The 15,093-nt window shown below is 66.8% G+C and overlaps 1 protein-coding gene across 5 annotated transcripts in view; it reads right to left on the reverse strand.

The window, feature by feature from the left end:
* Positions 1-15,093, reverse strand: part of GSE1 (Gse1 coiled-coil protein) — a 387,275-nt gene that overhangs the window by 21,357 nt on the left and 350,825 nt on the right. For 4 of the 5 annotated variants that reach the window (XM_059150769.1, XM_059150770.1, XM_059150771.1 and 1 more), the window contains exons 3-4: positions 12,529-12,747; positions 2,037-2,236 (exon numbers count right to left, since the gene is read on the reverse strand). In XM_059150769.1, the coding sequence (XP_059006752.1) occupies positions 2,037-2,236; positions 12,529-12,747 (419 nt within the window). The remainder of the gene's footprint in view (positions 1-2,036; positions 2,237-12,528; positions 12,748-15,093) is intronic. The other variant, XM_059150773.1, reaches the window with a different exon arrangement.

The following is a 15,093-nucleotide window of genomic DNA, read 5'->3' on the forward strand; positions in this document are numbered from 1 at the left end:
GACCCCACGCGCCTTCCGTCTGGCTGGAGGCCTGCCAGGCTTGTGGCAGGTCCCTGGGCATGAGATCACCCTCTGGGGGCGCACAGAGGCTGCCCGGACTGGCCCAGCCACCCCGGGACCCCCCGAGAGTGCGAGAGGCTCCCGATGTCCTGGCAGAGAGCCGTGCCTCAAGGAGCATCTGGGGGCAGCTTCCCCTCCTGAGCGTGGCAGCTGCAGGCCCAGCGGTACAGACCAAGGCAGGACGAGGGGCAGGAGAATCCTTCCTTCTCCGGTGCCTGGAGAGAGTCCGGTCAGGCAGGCAGGACAAGCCCTGCTAGCTTGAAAATAAACCATTTTTCATCTCTGCTGTGGGCTGTGGCCCCCCTACCTGGGAGACAGGACCCTGGCGACTGGGGACGGCCAGGCCCAGAGCCCCACCCCCACGAGTCCCCACCTTGGGGGGGAGTGAGGGACCCACCCCCTCCCCGCCTTCACGCCTCCTGCCAGCTCCGCTGCCCAGAAGGATTACGTTCTCCACTGAGCCTCTGAGCCACAATCATCTGCTCATCCAGTTCCCTGCCCGCCGCCCCCCCTCCCAGCGGCGCCAGCGTTTCAGTCACCGCTGCGGTGGTACGCGGCGGGAGCAGATCGATCACAGCCCGTCCTCGGGGGTGACTAAATGCTTCTGAGGCAGGCAGGACCCTCGGAGGAGACCCTGGGAGGAGTCACGCGGCGCAGGCGAGCGAGGAGGGCATACGTGGGAGGCACCCTGGTCGGGGCCGATCAAGGGGGAAGGAAGCCGCTCTGGGGCAGGGCGAAGGGGACAGGCCGGGCCCCTGCAGCTGTCAGCAGCCAGTGCTGAGCCTGGGACACAGCAGGCAGGACCCAGGAACCACCCCCCTCCCCCGGAGCCCTAAGGTCAAGAAGGATGGCCAGGAGGCGGACAGCAAGACGCAGCGCACCCCTCCCACAGCAAAAATCCCCGGGGAAGACCCTTCGTCCTCCCTCAAACCAGGGCCAGCCCTGGGGCCTGCAAACCCCGCTGTGGCTGGAGTCTGGCCACCAGGCCCCACCTGGGCTCTTGCGGCCTCAAGCTGCACACAGAGCACAACGCACAAAGCCAAGGGCCCAGACGGCAGCTTGAGATGTGCACACGGCCACCCAGGAGAGCCCCAGCCCACAGCTGTTTCTAGGGATTCAGGGATCCTGGGTGGGTTCCTTGTGGATCCTCACTGGGGCCAGGGCCTGCCTGACGACCGCCCCCTCTGTGGACACAGGCAGGCTACCCCCGTCCCCCAGAGCAGAGAAAGAAGAGACAGACCCACCAAGAGGATGCACCCACCAAGTGCATGGTGGGGCTGGGGACGGCCTCTGTGCCCACCTGCCTCTCTGCTTCCATCTTTCTTGTGGTTTCATTTGTATTTCCCAGGACTGCACCCCACCCCCGCCCAGAGCTTAGGAGGGAAACCCAGTGTTCCCAGCCCCCGACCCCGCTACTGGGACTCTCGGGGGGGGCTGCTGGAGGGGTGGAGGTGAGAGGGGGGCACGCAGCCGGGACAGGGCTGAAGAACCGCTCCCAGGGCCTTCTGCCGGGCAAGCAGCTGGGCAGCAGCCGCACGGGGGAGCCCCAAGTACCGGGGGCGGCTCTGGAGGCTACAACGGAAGCCGGAGTGCAGCTACGCATGGAACTGTGACCCCCACCGCCAGTTCTCATGTCGGGGTGCGGACCCCCAGGGCCTCGGAGCGGGAGCATGCTGGGAGAGCTTCCAAAGGGTCACGGAGGTGGGCCGTGACCCAACACGACCCGTGGCATCAAGAAAAATGAGAACACAGACGTGCACAGAGGGCGGGCCCGGTGGGGACAGAGGGAGAAGGCGGTTTGCACGCCCAGGAGAGGCCTCAGACCCCCAAAGAATAAGCGTGTCGTGGGAGCGAGCCCTGGCCCAGTGCTTGGCTGTGGCCGCCCGCCCGACACCGTCGCGTTTTCTTCCAACACACGGACGGACCCTCCAGGCCAGCGTCGTGCTTCCCGCGCCCGCCCGCACGCCCGCGCTCACCTGCCGGCTCTCGCTCCTCCACACGCCGTTGACAGTCTTGGTGGGGGCGATCGTCACCACGGGGGGCGTGCTGGGCACACTGTGGCCCCCAGGGGGGACGATGATGGGGCCCATGGGCACGCGCTTCGGCGTGCTGGCCGGGGAGCTGTGGTTGGTGGCCGGCGAGGACACGGGGGACGACTCGCTGCTCAGTGAAGACCCTGCGGGAGAAGGAAGGGCAGAGCAGCGTGAACGGGGGGTCACACCCACCGAGGGCTCTGGCTGAGCCCAGCCAACCCGGCGCCGGCCGCACCCTGTCTCTGGCTTCCCTGGCCCCTTGGCCTCCTGGGACCAGCAGGGGCACAAGTGCAGGGTCCCAGCGCCTCTCACCCGAGCCCTGAACCCCGGCCCGAGGGGGAGAGGAGCCGGGAGCGTGAGCAGGGGGGGCAGGAAGGGCGACCCCTCCCCACGCTGATGGGGGACCTGAGCCCCGGGCCCCGAACAGGGCCCTGACCCCTGTGTGCTTGTGGACGGAGGGGTCACGGGAGGGCCACGGGAGGGCCTGGCAGGGCGGGGACCAGGAGCAGTGGCCATAGGAGACTCATCTTTTTCCTTAGGTATCAACTGTGTTGACTTCAGTTTTAAAAACTGAGCTTTAATTCACCACTGAAACCATAAAGGTCGCTGGTTTCCAGCACATTCTGAGTCATAACCATCACCACTACTGGCTCACCTCCGTGGCCCCATAAAGACCGGGAGCCCAGCCTCACTCCCACCTGCTGTCTGCCCCCTGGGAGGCGGGTGCGCAGGGCCTGGGGCGGGGCGCGAAGCGCTCTGGGGCTCCCGAGCGCAGCCAAGCCGGCCAGCTGCTCCGGTCAGTGGCTGCTGCCCCTGCGATGGGCATGGCGTGAGCAAGGCAGGCACACTGGGCTCCCCAGGTCCGGACCCCCAGAGGGCGTCCAGCACTGTCCAGGTCCTCCAGAGCCCTGCCTGGGCCTGGCTAAGTGTGCGCACACACCCACCCCGCCCACCCCGCCCTCCAGGTAGGGGGGGTGGAGCCCCCTCACGTGACCACACCGTGGTGGGTCCACAGACATCGGCTCACGCAGCCCAATCCCCCGTCCCAGACTGGCATGGACCCCGGGGGACCCCACTTCATCTGGAAGCGTGAGAGCAGCCACGGTCGCGGGCGAGGAGCACACGCTTGGCTACAGTCACGGTGGGGGGACGGGGAGGTCCAGGGGCTTCGGCCGAGCTGGACCACAAGCAGTGGCTTGGAGACGCCCCGTCAAAGGGCAAAGGCTGCCCCTTCTGAAAGGTCCCTACGGGCACCTTCTGTCAGCAAGAGCCCCCCGTGGGCGGGGGCAAAGGAGGCAGAGTCCGCAAAGACAACCCCCACAGGAGGAGAAGCCACCGACGTGCAGGCGTGGCCCCGGATTTTGCTCTCGAGGGCCGAGGGACCCTCACTGTGCCTCCGCACCACCTCCAGGGGCCACACTCACGCTACAGGGTGGGGATCCTGTGTGTGGAAAGGGGCGCCGACAGCCCCTTGCCCTGGCGGCCACGGCGTCGTCAGTGCGGGTCCCCCTCCTTCCTGCCCCAGGGCCCTGACCAGCCAAGCACGGCTCACCAGCATCGCCAGGAAGCAAAGCGGCTGCACGCGGAGGCCCAGCAACGTGGACAGAGCCTTGACCTGGACGAGGCCCTCTTGTCCAGGACTCTTCAACAGGACTCCCTAGTCTTGTCCACGGCATGTACAACTGTACAAGGCAGCCCCACGGAGACACCCAGTCCCAACCCCACAGCAGCACGTTCTGCTCTTCGTATCAGCAATATCAAGGAGGAACGGGTGTCCCTCAGGGAGCTGCTCAAGGGCTGCTGTGACCCCCGAGTCCCCAGGTTAGACAGCAAGAACGGCCGCCACCCCACGTCGGTGGCTAGCTGCCCGCTAGCTTGGGTGCAGTCTGAAGCTCCTGGTCAGAGATCATTACTGCAGGGGAGGGCCAATGGCCCTGAGACAAGCTACATCTGGCCAAGCTGGTGACCACGCTGTTCTGCACCCAAAGCCGGTTTCAGGTCCCCTTCGGCCGGGGCAGGGGTGGGGGGCGGTCACAGGCAGATCCAGCCAGTCCGTGAGCAGACCTGACCTCTCCTGGAAAGTGACCTCCCTGAGGTTCCAGCATGGCCCTTGGGGGCTGGGGGCCCGTGCCCGTACTGACCAGCTGACACAGAGAGCACTGGGTGTGGAGTCCTGTACCCTCGCCCAGGTCTGTGCAACTCTGCAAACTGGCGGCACCTTCCAGGGAATGCACCCAGCAACACGGGGCCAGCGCCCACCAGAGAAAGGGCAGCCAGCAAGGGGGCTGCGGGCAGCAGAGACCACCTAGGGCCGGTTGCCAGCCCGCAGCGCCCCCTGCAGGGGAGGCTGGGTCACACCAGCACCCAGGGCAAAGACAGGATGATGCAGCCCGTCCCATCGACGGCGGGCGCGTCTCCTGATCCTCCTGATCACTGAGAGCCTGCCCCTGCGCCTTCCTGGAGATTATCTGGATTTTGATAAAAGTTCCACTTTGCCTTTTTAAAAAAAAACAAACACACACAAAACGCAACAACACACCAGATAAGGGATCTTTTCCCTAAAAGAGCATTTCCACAGAAACCCTGTGGCCCTCCTTTCTGGCTGGCAGGGGCTCCGTGGGGGCGGTCCCTGCATGACAAAACGCCCCACTGCGAGGCTGTAACTCACTGGCCCCGGCGAATTCATGGAGGGGTGGCCGTCACCCCGAAAAGGAGGCCGGTACCCCAGCCCTCAGTACATGCATGTGCCCATTCCAGGAGGTTGCCCTAAACGATCTCACCGGACGTGACCATGAGCACCGGCAGCTGCTCACTCAGTTGGTGTTTATGGCGCGTCCGTCTGGTCCCGGGCGTCGGGACTCCCCTTCTTTCTACGGCCGGCAACGCTTCCTTGTAGGCGGAAACACGTTTCGTTTCGTGTGATCCCCACCCCCTCACCCAGCTCTGCGAGGGCTGCTGTGTCTCCTGCACTCACAGCTTGTCTCCCACTTAAGCCCCACACTCGGCTGCCAGGCCCACACCCTGGGAGGCCCCACTGTCCACGGGGGCGGAGAGGACTGTATGTGTGTTTTGGAGCCAGAACAGGAAGGAAGGAAAGCGCACACAGGCCAAGAGCGCCCGGGGTCAAAGCAGAGGCCACCAAGAGCCTGGAGGAAAAGCTGGGGTCAAAGGCCAAGCAGGCTCGCGGCCTCTAGACACTGGGCAGATGGACCGGGCAGCCCACACAGCTCGGAGCCCTGCAGTGCAACAGCCCTGGGGGGCCTCGCAAGCCGGAGCAGCTGACAGCACCAGCCCCCCCATGAGGGGCTCCGCCTCACGCCATTAACTCGCCTCTCTAGATTAACCTCGTTTCTAATCACCAGGCCAGGTGGCAGGGGGAGCTTGGGGGCCCAGGTGCACTCGGACTGGGAGGCCACCGGCAATTAGCAACCTCCTCCCCCCAGGACTGGGGCGGGGGGGGGGCAGCATCACTGGCCGGCCAGAGCCCGTAATCCATCCCTGACCACGCACCCACAGTTGGCATGCGGCCACCGCGACCCCGCTCCTGTGACCGCCCTAATTAACCGGAGGCACACGGCAGGAGCCTGTCCGCGGGCGCGGGCAGCCGGCACGACGGGAGGCCCTGCACGCCGTCACCTCTGCCGTCTGCCTCGGAGGATTAGCGCCGAGGCCGCCGGGCACATGTAATTAACAGCTGAGACCCCAGACTCGGGAGACCGGAGCGGGGGAGCCTGGAAACCAAACTGCAAACCTTCCACGCCGTCTGCTCTCCCTGACACACATGCCGTTGGCCACCAACACAAGGACCCGCCATCTAGTGGACGCTGCCGCAGGCACCTCCGTGCCCAGCTGCAGGACCCCTACCCACCCCTCCAGCCCACCACACCGGCCGCGGTCTCTGGGCCTCACCCTGCACCGGGTTAGGGTTCTCGGCACTGATGACAGGGAGGACATGAGGGACAGTCTCCCTAGAAAGGGACCATCGGCACGTCTTCCTGGGAGGTCCGCTTACGGGGCTGGGCCACCCAAGCCTGGCGGGGTTGGAAGGGGCAGTACCCCAGGGACAGACTCGTGCAGGAGGGTATGAGGGGCCCAGCCCCCGTGCCAGCAAGGGTTTCTCTGGCTTCCACCAGGGCAGGCATCCACCCGGGCCCCACAGCACAACCAGGGTGGGGCAGCGGCCCCCCGAGGACCCCATGTGCACCTGCTAGCCAGGGCCCTCTGCTCACCCCTGCAGTCTGTTCCGTCCTAGGTCCATCTCGGAAGGTCCCTGCGCAGGCTGCTGGACTCCAGAGGACAGCCAGCCTCCAGCGCCCCACAGCCCTGGGGGGCCCTGCCCTCCCCCTCCTCTGACCTCCCCTAGGCCTGGCGGGCGAACACCATCTGCCCCCAGAAAGCAGGCTGGCCGGCGGCGCGGCGTGCTCTGCTCACTGAAGCCGAGGGGCCGTGGGGCCTGCAGGAAGCCACCCGGCTGGCGGTCACCCACACGCTGCTCCCCGGACAGCCGCGAAGTCGGCCTCCCTGGGACGTGCCCAATGGAACAGCCACAGCGTGTGCCTTTTGGGAAGCTAAGTGCACAGGTGACAGAGGCCAAACGCCATCGAAGGCAGGGGCATTTGCAGCCCGGCACAGTGGGGACAGTGGGGGTGGGGGGGCACAGGCAGTCCTTGCCCAGCTGAGGGCCCTGGTTCGTTCCGATGACCCGTGGGCCTGGGCAGAAGGGCTGGGAAAGAGGCCCTGCACACCTGCTTCCAGGCCGGGGGTCTCCCTACCTGCCCACCAGCCGGAGTCCTCACCCCGCCTCACGGCCGCCAGCCACCAGCACGGTCCTGGGCCCAATCTTGAACACACGACGGTCCGTAAACCCAAATCCGCAAAGACAAGGCATTGGTCTTTCTTATGAGCCACGTTTCCAGGGGCCCATTACTGGCCGGCGGGCTGAACTGGGGCTGGCCAGAACGACGGGCTCGGACGCTGGGGACAACGCGGTGGGGGCCGAGGAGCACCAAGGCAGGGGGAGCCCTGGGAAGGCGACAGGGCCAAGTTGGTGCCGTGTCACCACAGCCAGGGGAAGCCTGCTGTGCGAAATGCCCCTGGGCCGGGCATTGCCCCTGGTCCATTGCTCTGGTCAGACCCATCTTGCCCACCCAAGCCTTCCCCCTTCCCCCCATATCCCTGCATCGGGGGCACATGTGGCTTCTCCAGCTCCAGCCTCCCGGGCCCTCCAGCTCTTGCCTCCAGAACCCCGAGGGCCCAGGGTCAGCGGAGAAGGTCCCCCCACCGCAAGCTCACACCTGTATTTGGAGTCAGATGGGGCCACAGACACCCATGGGGAAATGCCAGCGCTTGGGTGACCTGCTGCGGGGGGGAGCAAGCGCGCCAGGCCAGATCCTGCCTTCCCTGGCTTGGCTGTTTTCTTTGAAACAAAGAGATTTCGGGGGCAGCAGGGAAGACCCCGCCCTGCTCCACCGGGCCAGCTGTGTGGCGGCAACACTGGGGGGCAGAGTCCCACCCACACGCTCTGCCAAGGGAGGGATCCGCCCCGCCTCCCTGGGGCTTGGGGACAAGACCCGGGCTCCGGCAGCTCCCCAGGCCTGGCAGTAACCAGACCCGCCTGCCAAGCCGGCGACAAGACGAGGCAGAAAGCCAAGAAGTGCTGGGGAAGGAAGCCAGGCAGGGGCGCCCATGGTGTTTGGGGCCCTGGACCTGGAGTGTTAGAAATTTACACCCCACAGCCCCCGCCCCCGCAGCCAGTGCTCTTGGCAGATGCCCCCTCCGGAAGGCCACTCCACCACCCCATGGGGTCCAGGGTGGCAACGCTATGCACCTGACACACTGTGTAGAGAGAGGAATAGGTCCCAGAGGCTTCGGGGCCCACCATGCTTCCTCTGCCTAGCCGGGGCCCCCAGGCCACACAGGGACAGCCCAGAGACACTTGCCCTGGACAGGGGCACGGAGTATGCACTGTGCAAGGCACAGAAGGTGGGCCGGCCAAGCACCTGAGTTAGGACCCTCCAGGTGGGCTCACGGGGTGGGGTCAGGGGAGACGCACAGCCCCAGGGACCTGGAAGGCTCCCCACACCACTGCCCCTGCCCGGTCCTGGGCAGATGGGCGCTGCAGCCCTGCGGGAGGTGAGATCGCCCCATGGCCAGTCACAGCCAGTGCCTGGCAGCGGCCCCTGCCGCGTCATGCCCCGGCCGGCAGGGATGCAGGTGCCCAGGCTCGCCCTCTGCAGGGAGCTCAGGGGAAGGGTCAGGGCCGCTGGGGAGCTGCGGTCACACTCCAGGCGAGGCCCCTCCTGACTCACACCCTCACTTAGTCATTCACAGGCACCTCCCCGCCCACAGAAAGCCGGGGTCCCAACAAGCCCTGCAGGGCAGGCCTCGGAGGCTGGGACACTCTGAGGGTCAGTGCAGTCTTGGGGTTCCCTAGACTGGGGCTCATTCCAAGGCTAAAACTGGGGCTTCCAATGCCAATGGAGGGGTGTGTGTGTGTGTGTGGGGGGTACAGTCTCTGCACGGAAGAGGCTCCTGCGTGGGGACAGGCTGGATGAGGCGGCCAGGCCGGTGCTGGAGCTGGACGAGCAGTGAGGGGGCGGAGAGCCGAGTGGCCCGGGAGGACATCCTTTCTGCGGCCAGAGACACGGAGGAGCCCCACGCGAGCTGTCTCAACAGGGCGCCCCAGCCCATCACGGAGAAGGAATCTCCCGGGTTTGACCGGGACCAGTGGGGGCTCAGACCCCGAGCCTCTTCCAGAACGATGTGCTGTGTGGGTGCGCTCACTCCCTGGGCACCCTTTATCCCCAGGGGGAAGAGGAGGAACCTGGAGACAGACCGCAGCTGCAGCGGTAGCAGCTGACCCCCAGCGTGGACGGGTGGGGCCTGCGGGTCCACCCCTCCCTGCGCAGTGGTCAGAGGTAGGGGAGGAGGGCACGAGCGGCCACCAGCGGCACGCAGCTGCTATATGCCTGGCCCGAGCGTGTTCTCTCTGAATCAAAATCCAGGACAAGATCGCTAAGAAAAGAGAGAAGCCCAGAGAGGTCAAGCGAGGTGCCCGGGACACACAGCAAGGACGTGAGCTAGGGCACAAGGCAGGTCCAGGCCCTCATGGCACCCACAGTCCCACCCGGAGCAGCGGGCACCCCCACTCCACACGCCCCCCGCCCCCCGGCAGTCTGGCTGCACACTAGGCGTCTCCGAGCCCCGGTGCGGAGAGAACCCCCCATCAAGGGGCCGATTTCTCCGTTCTCATTCCTTCTCTCACGGTAGAGCAAAGCATGCGGCGGAGAGGACTTCCTCTGAACAGAAGGTTTCGACTGTACCCTTGGGGCACGACAACGTGAGCGAAGACATGAGCCCGAGAAGTGGAGGGGAGAGTGCGGGCCAGAGCTCGGCCTACACGGGCGCTTCACAGCAAGGTAGGGGTGGCGGGGGAGAGGGTCCCAGGCGACCGGAGACACACCAGGATGCATGTGGCCGGCAAGACAGGCCCTGCGGTCCTCACCCCACCGCATCACGGATGCCCACAGAGACAAGGAGCCCTGGGGAGGGCAGGTCAGCGAACAGGCCAGGGAGGGATCCGAGTCTGTGGCTTCCAAACTCCCCTCTGCTGCCGCCGACGAGGGACTAGTGTCCTCCAGCCCTGTGACGGCGGAGGGGGGGGTCACACACACCCGTGACAGATGCGGGGTGCCAGCCGGCCCTGGAACATCAGGTTGAGCGCGGGAAGCCAGACACAAGAGCTCAGTGTCCCCCCACCCCCGCCAGCCTATCGGGGCTCCCGGGACAGGGGTGGAGGAGAAGACACAGACAGGCACAGCCCTTCCGCAGGGGCAAGGAGCTTGGGTCACGCCTGCCCGACTCTGGACACCACACATGACGGCATCTTACTGCTTCAGAAGGGGGCTCTCATGGCCCTGAACGCATCTGCAGAATTTCACAAGTATCCGGCTCCTTCCTGGACCACCAAAGCCCACCAAAGCCCCCTCCCACCCCCCCCATCCCCCGGCAGGGCTCTGGTTCCAGGGGGAAAGGCAGGGCAGAAGCCCTGGGACCTGCTGGCTCCCTCCTCTTGCCGCCACTGCCCCCAGGCTTCCGGAAGCCGACAGCCCCATCACCCGCGACCCCCCACCCTGCACCACCAAGATAGGTCCAGGGGCGAGGGGCTGCCGTCCTAACCCCGGCTTTGCGAGCCTGCTTCGACAGGTCTCCGCACCAGCGAGGGGCAGAGACACGCCCGCACAGGGTGGGCACCTCGGGCTCACGGCTGGACCTCTCTGCGCCTCGGCCTGGCCATCTGTACACCGGGCCGCTCTGGGCTGTGACCCCTTCTACTGACGGGCGGAGGAGACGGCCAGGTCACCCTGGGGGCCACTGAGTGATATGTAGGAGACCAGGCACAGCTGCAGCCCGGAGATGCTCCCCGAGAGGGGCACCGCCTCCTGGTGTCTCAAACCGAGGCCTGACGGGGCAAACAGGGCCACGGTCCCGGCTCCAAGGCTTCAAACTCTCCCAACTCGGCCTTTGGCTGCCAGAAACCCCTCAGCTCGCGAGATGCAGCGTGACGAGGGCCGAGAAGCGCCCACGGTGGGACCCGCGCGAGGGGCGGCCGGATTCCAACACGCTCCACGGACGCGGAGGCCCCCAAGCCCCAGCCCCACCCACATCGGAAGGATGGGGCGAGGGCACACCAGCCGCCGCCGAGGCCATGCTCCCGTACCAGTAAGAGCCCCAGTGGCGGGCCGGTGCCACCTTCCCTCTCCCGGCCCCTCCCCGCCAAGTCACTCTTCTCAGGGCAGGAAAGGCGATCGCCCTGTCACAGCTGTGAACTGGGCCCGCGGCCACAGGACCGGCCCCTGCGGCAGCACACGGTTTCCGGCCCTTCCCACCCAGAAGCCTCTGGCCCGTCTGCCCAGCCGGACGCCGAGAGCAGCCTAGGGCTGCAGAGAGCAGACAGGGCCATGGAGGCAGGCTCCTTCCTGCCCCGTGCCCACGGCCCTCGGGTGAGCCCCCAGCCTCAGACCTCCCCTGCCTGCCTCTGTGAGGAGGGAAACGGCCCTTCCACGGCTGTGTCCTCGGCCGCGGTGACGCGTGACCTCAGGGCAAGGCCGGTGAGCCAGAGGATGGTCCAGGAGGACTCCGCACAGGCACAGTCAGCATTCTCCCCTGTGCCAACACTTGCCTTCTGAATGCTGGGAAAGGACAAGAGCAGAGCAGGTAAATCAGCCACGGGGGTGGCCTGTCCCCTCCCAGGGGACGATGGAGTCACAACCCCTCCATGCCCGCCATGCGTCCCCCTCCAGGTCGCCTGGTTTGGGGGCCTCCACGGGCCCGGGCAGGGAGCTCGCAGCCTCCTGCGGGCCATGTGAGCCCCAAGCGTGTGGCACGCCGTTGCTGTGTGCAGTAGGCCCTACTGTGCGTGGCCAGGGAGTGCGCTCCGGGGGTGTGGAAGGCTCCGGGGGGCGTGGAAGGCGAGGAGGGGTGTGGGTGTGCACCAGGAGCCACGCTCTGCCCAGGCAGACCCAATGGCCCCACGGCAGGCGGACGCTCAACAGGCCCCAGTGGTCTGGTCTCGCGGGCCACGGTCTGCTGGTCGCCTTACACATGCCCCTCAGCCCAATGACCAGGAAGAGGGGAGATTCGGAACTTAGAAGACCCCCCAGCCAGTCCCCATCAGGGCCAATGTCCCCTCTGCCAAGCCCTGAACCTCTGGGGCAAGACGGATCCCCAGGTCCCTGCTTCCTCTGCCCAAGTCCAAGCAGCAAGTCCGGAGATCGGCCGGGGTGTCCCGGCGGCCCCAGGCAAACTGCCTCCTACCCCCAATGTCCAACCAGCGGCCCATGACCCGGACTAACATGGGCACCTGGGTAGTGGTCCCCACGAGCACCTGAAGCTGGGGACCCCGAGAGCCCCCAAATCAAGACCAAACCACAGAGAGGGTCAGTATTCGCCTAAAGCCACACAGCACGTCACTGCCCGAGTGACCCCAGAAGCCAGGGCTCCGAACCTCGGGGGGACACCCATCCACGCCAGCACGTGATCCCTGCCTTAGGGAGGTAGGTAGTCATGGGGGGGCGCTGTCCCAAAGACTCCCCCCCAACTCTGAGACCAACAGGTTTCTGGAGACCGTGGCCGCCCCCGCGGCGGCTCCCGGGGCCGAGGCCAGACAAAGGCGGCAGAGAGGCAGAAGCAAAGCACAGGAACCAGGGCCGGGCGGGGGTCCCGGAGGGTCTGACCGGAACCAAGCAGCGTGGCAGACCCGAGAGCGGCGGGGGGGCGGGCGCGGGGGTCCTGTGAGCGCGGCTCCCGGTGGCGGGGTACGGCCGGCTCTCGGCCGCGCTCACCTGCTCCCCCCAGGAGCCCACGAGGCCCGGGAGGAGGGGGCTGCGCTCGCTGTCCCCCCCTCGGGCTGCAGCCCGGCGGGCGCGCCTCTTACCTCTGGGCTCCTCCGCCTGTTTGGCGAGCTTGCGCAGCGCGGCGGCAAAGCTGGAGGACGGCGCGGCCTGGGCCGACAGCGTGCTGCTGCTGGCGGGGCTGCCGCTGGGCACCAGGGCGCCATTGAGCGGCGAGGGGGTGAGGGGGCTGACGGTGGCGGTGGTCCTGGTCGCGGTGGAAAGCATCCCTAGTGAAGGGGACTTGGGCTCATGGCTCATGCCTGAAACAGGAAAAGAAGAACCAGAGGTCACCCAGAGAGCAGGAGGGCCCAGCACCAGAGCGGGGGGTCCGCGGGGCACCAGCAAGCAGCATGCAGGGACAGGGACGGGGGCAGACGCGGGTGGCCCCGGCAGGACAGGCGAGACAGAGGACAGGCAGCGGCGCAGAGAGAGCAGGGACCCCTGCCCCGCCGACCCACAGCCAGAGCCTCAAGTGCACACAGCACCCCGTGACCACGGACGCCAGACGGCATCTCCGGCCACATGCGGGAGGGGCGACAAGGTGTGGGCTGGTGTCCTCACGGCGACAAGGACCGGGCGGGAGGCAGAGGCCCCAGCAGCGGGACGGAAGACAGCCGCAGAGCTACTCCCCACTAAGGTTTCTGCACCGGCCACCCCAGCCCCTCCCTCCCACCCCCACAGGGGAGGCCGGCCCTGCTCCTGCCCCCGTTCTAGAGAAAACAGACTTGGGTTCTGCCCCGGGGAGGCCAGCCAGGGATGCTGGCAAGTCCCTACGGACGCAGGTGCCTCAGGGAACGGCCCCACGGGCAGCTGTGCCAGCCATGGCGGGGGAGAACGCGGCCGCCCCGTACACCCTGCCTGCAGATCGAACCCATCGAGGGGAGCCCGCCCTGCCGGTGGGGGCCGGGTTCAGGCCTCACTGACGGAGGAGCTGCTGCCCGCCAGGGGGACACCAGGTGCCATGGGCGGGGGACACACACAGCCATCTTCCTACAGGCCTTCCCTGTCCTGTCCAAGTGCCAACGAGGCGGCTGACCAGCCTCCCGAGAGCCCGATCAATAAAGGCCCAGCGCCGTCAGGCAGCCGAGGGCGTCGCGCCATAAAGAAGCTTTCCATCAACATCCCTGCCCTCTCGGGGCCACCTGCGTGGCCCGGCCCCGCTCCCCGCCCTGGCCGCGGGCGCGTCCCAGGGGCATAAATCAAGCCCGATGGCCTTGCGGCGGGCAGGGGCCACGGGTCATGTGAAGGGAGAAGCAAATCGACTTCCAAACCCCCAGACGGACACCCAGGAGGGGCGGGCATCCGGGAAGGGTCCCGGGAGTCGCGGGTGATGGAGCACGCAACACGACAGGGCAAAGAACACACTCTACTCGCAGGGTGGCAGCAAGGAGCGCCCCCGGGCAGCAGCCCACACCCCAAGAGGCTCTCTGGGGCCCCCAGAGCCCCCCTGGGTTCTGCGCTGAGCCTAAAAGAGTCTAACTGGAAGCGGCTTCCACATCCAGCTCCGTGGGCCAGCAGGCGAGAAGGGGGAGCCCCCCAGGAGGTCAGGCAGGGGGTCAGGTGCCGACCTGCTGCCCCCCTCCCCAAACTAGCCAGGAGAGGCAGTGGGTCCGCATGCACACGTTCTTAAGCCTGAGTCCCAGAGCACCAGGCGAGGCAGAAAGAGCCATCCTCGGGGGCGGGGGTTTAGGCTGAGGGTGAGGGCTTGTGCTGGGAAACAAAGGACCCCACCAGGCCGCCACACCGGGCAGCTCCACTGAGCGGCTGAGACCGCGCCAACCCCCGGCTGACCCATACACCCATACGTCCTCCTTCTGGAACAGCGGGGGCAGGGGGTGAACCCCAGGAGAGAAACCCGAGAATCCAGGGGGTGTGGGAGGGGGTCCCTTCCCCAGCAGGCTGATGGCCAGAAAACGCAGGTCTCAGGCCCGGGTCATTCCTGGTCAAATCAGCACTGGGCCAGGCCCTAGAGGCCCTTGCTTCTGAGCAGGACGGAAGCTGGCGCTCCGGGAGTGCGGCCCCAGGCCACAACCAGCACCCTCTCCTCCTCCCGCGGTGGCCAAGGTCACAGAGTGAGGAAGTGGGGGTCCGAAGGTCAAGCTTAGCATCCCTTGGTGACCAGGTACCTGAGCCGCGAATCCCACTCTGCAGCCTCAAAGCCATGTGACCTCAGGCAAGTCACAGCCTCTCTGGGCCTGTCTCCTCGTCTGGGAAATGCAGTTAAGGACAAAGTCTACCTTGCGTGTTCACCTAGACAGGCTTCAAGGAACTAATTCACACAAAGGGCTTTGGCCTGTGCCTGGCGCACACCAGGGGCCGCTGATGGAACCACCAGCCCCCGGAGGGGCAGAAACACGGGTCCGGATGGCGGCCACCCCGGCCGGCCTCGGCAAACCAGGACACACGCTTCTGGAACTGGGCTGCCTGCCCCGGGCGATGTGGGGTCACAAGCCCACGAGCTGCTGGGGGCGGCCCCCATGGCCCCCATGGCCCCCCGCGGCCCGGCAAGCCGCAGGAGCTGACGCGGGTGGCCCAGAAGTCCTCCAGGGCGCGCTGAGCACCCACAGCCAGGGCAGCGACGGTTGTTCCGGGGTGGGGTGGGGTGT

The sequence above is a fragment of the Mustela lutreola genome, chromosome 16 (genome assembly GCF_030435805.1).
Source record: "Mustela lutreola isolate mMusLut2 chromosome 16, mMusLut2.pri, whole genome shotgun sequence".
Lineage (NCBI taxonomy): Eukaryota > Metazoa > Chordata > Mammalia > Carnivora > Mustelidae > Mustela > Mustela lutreola.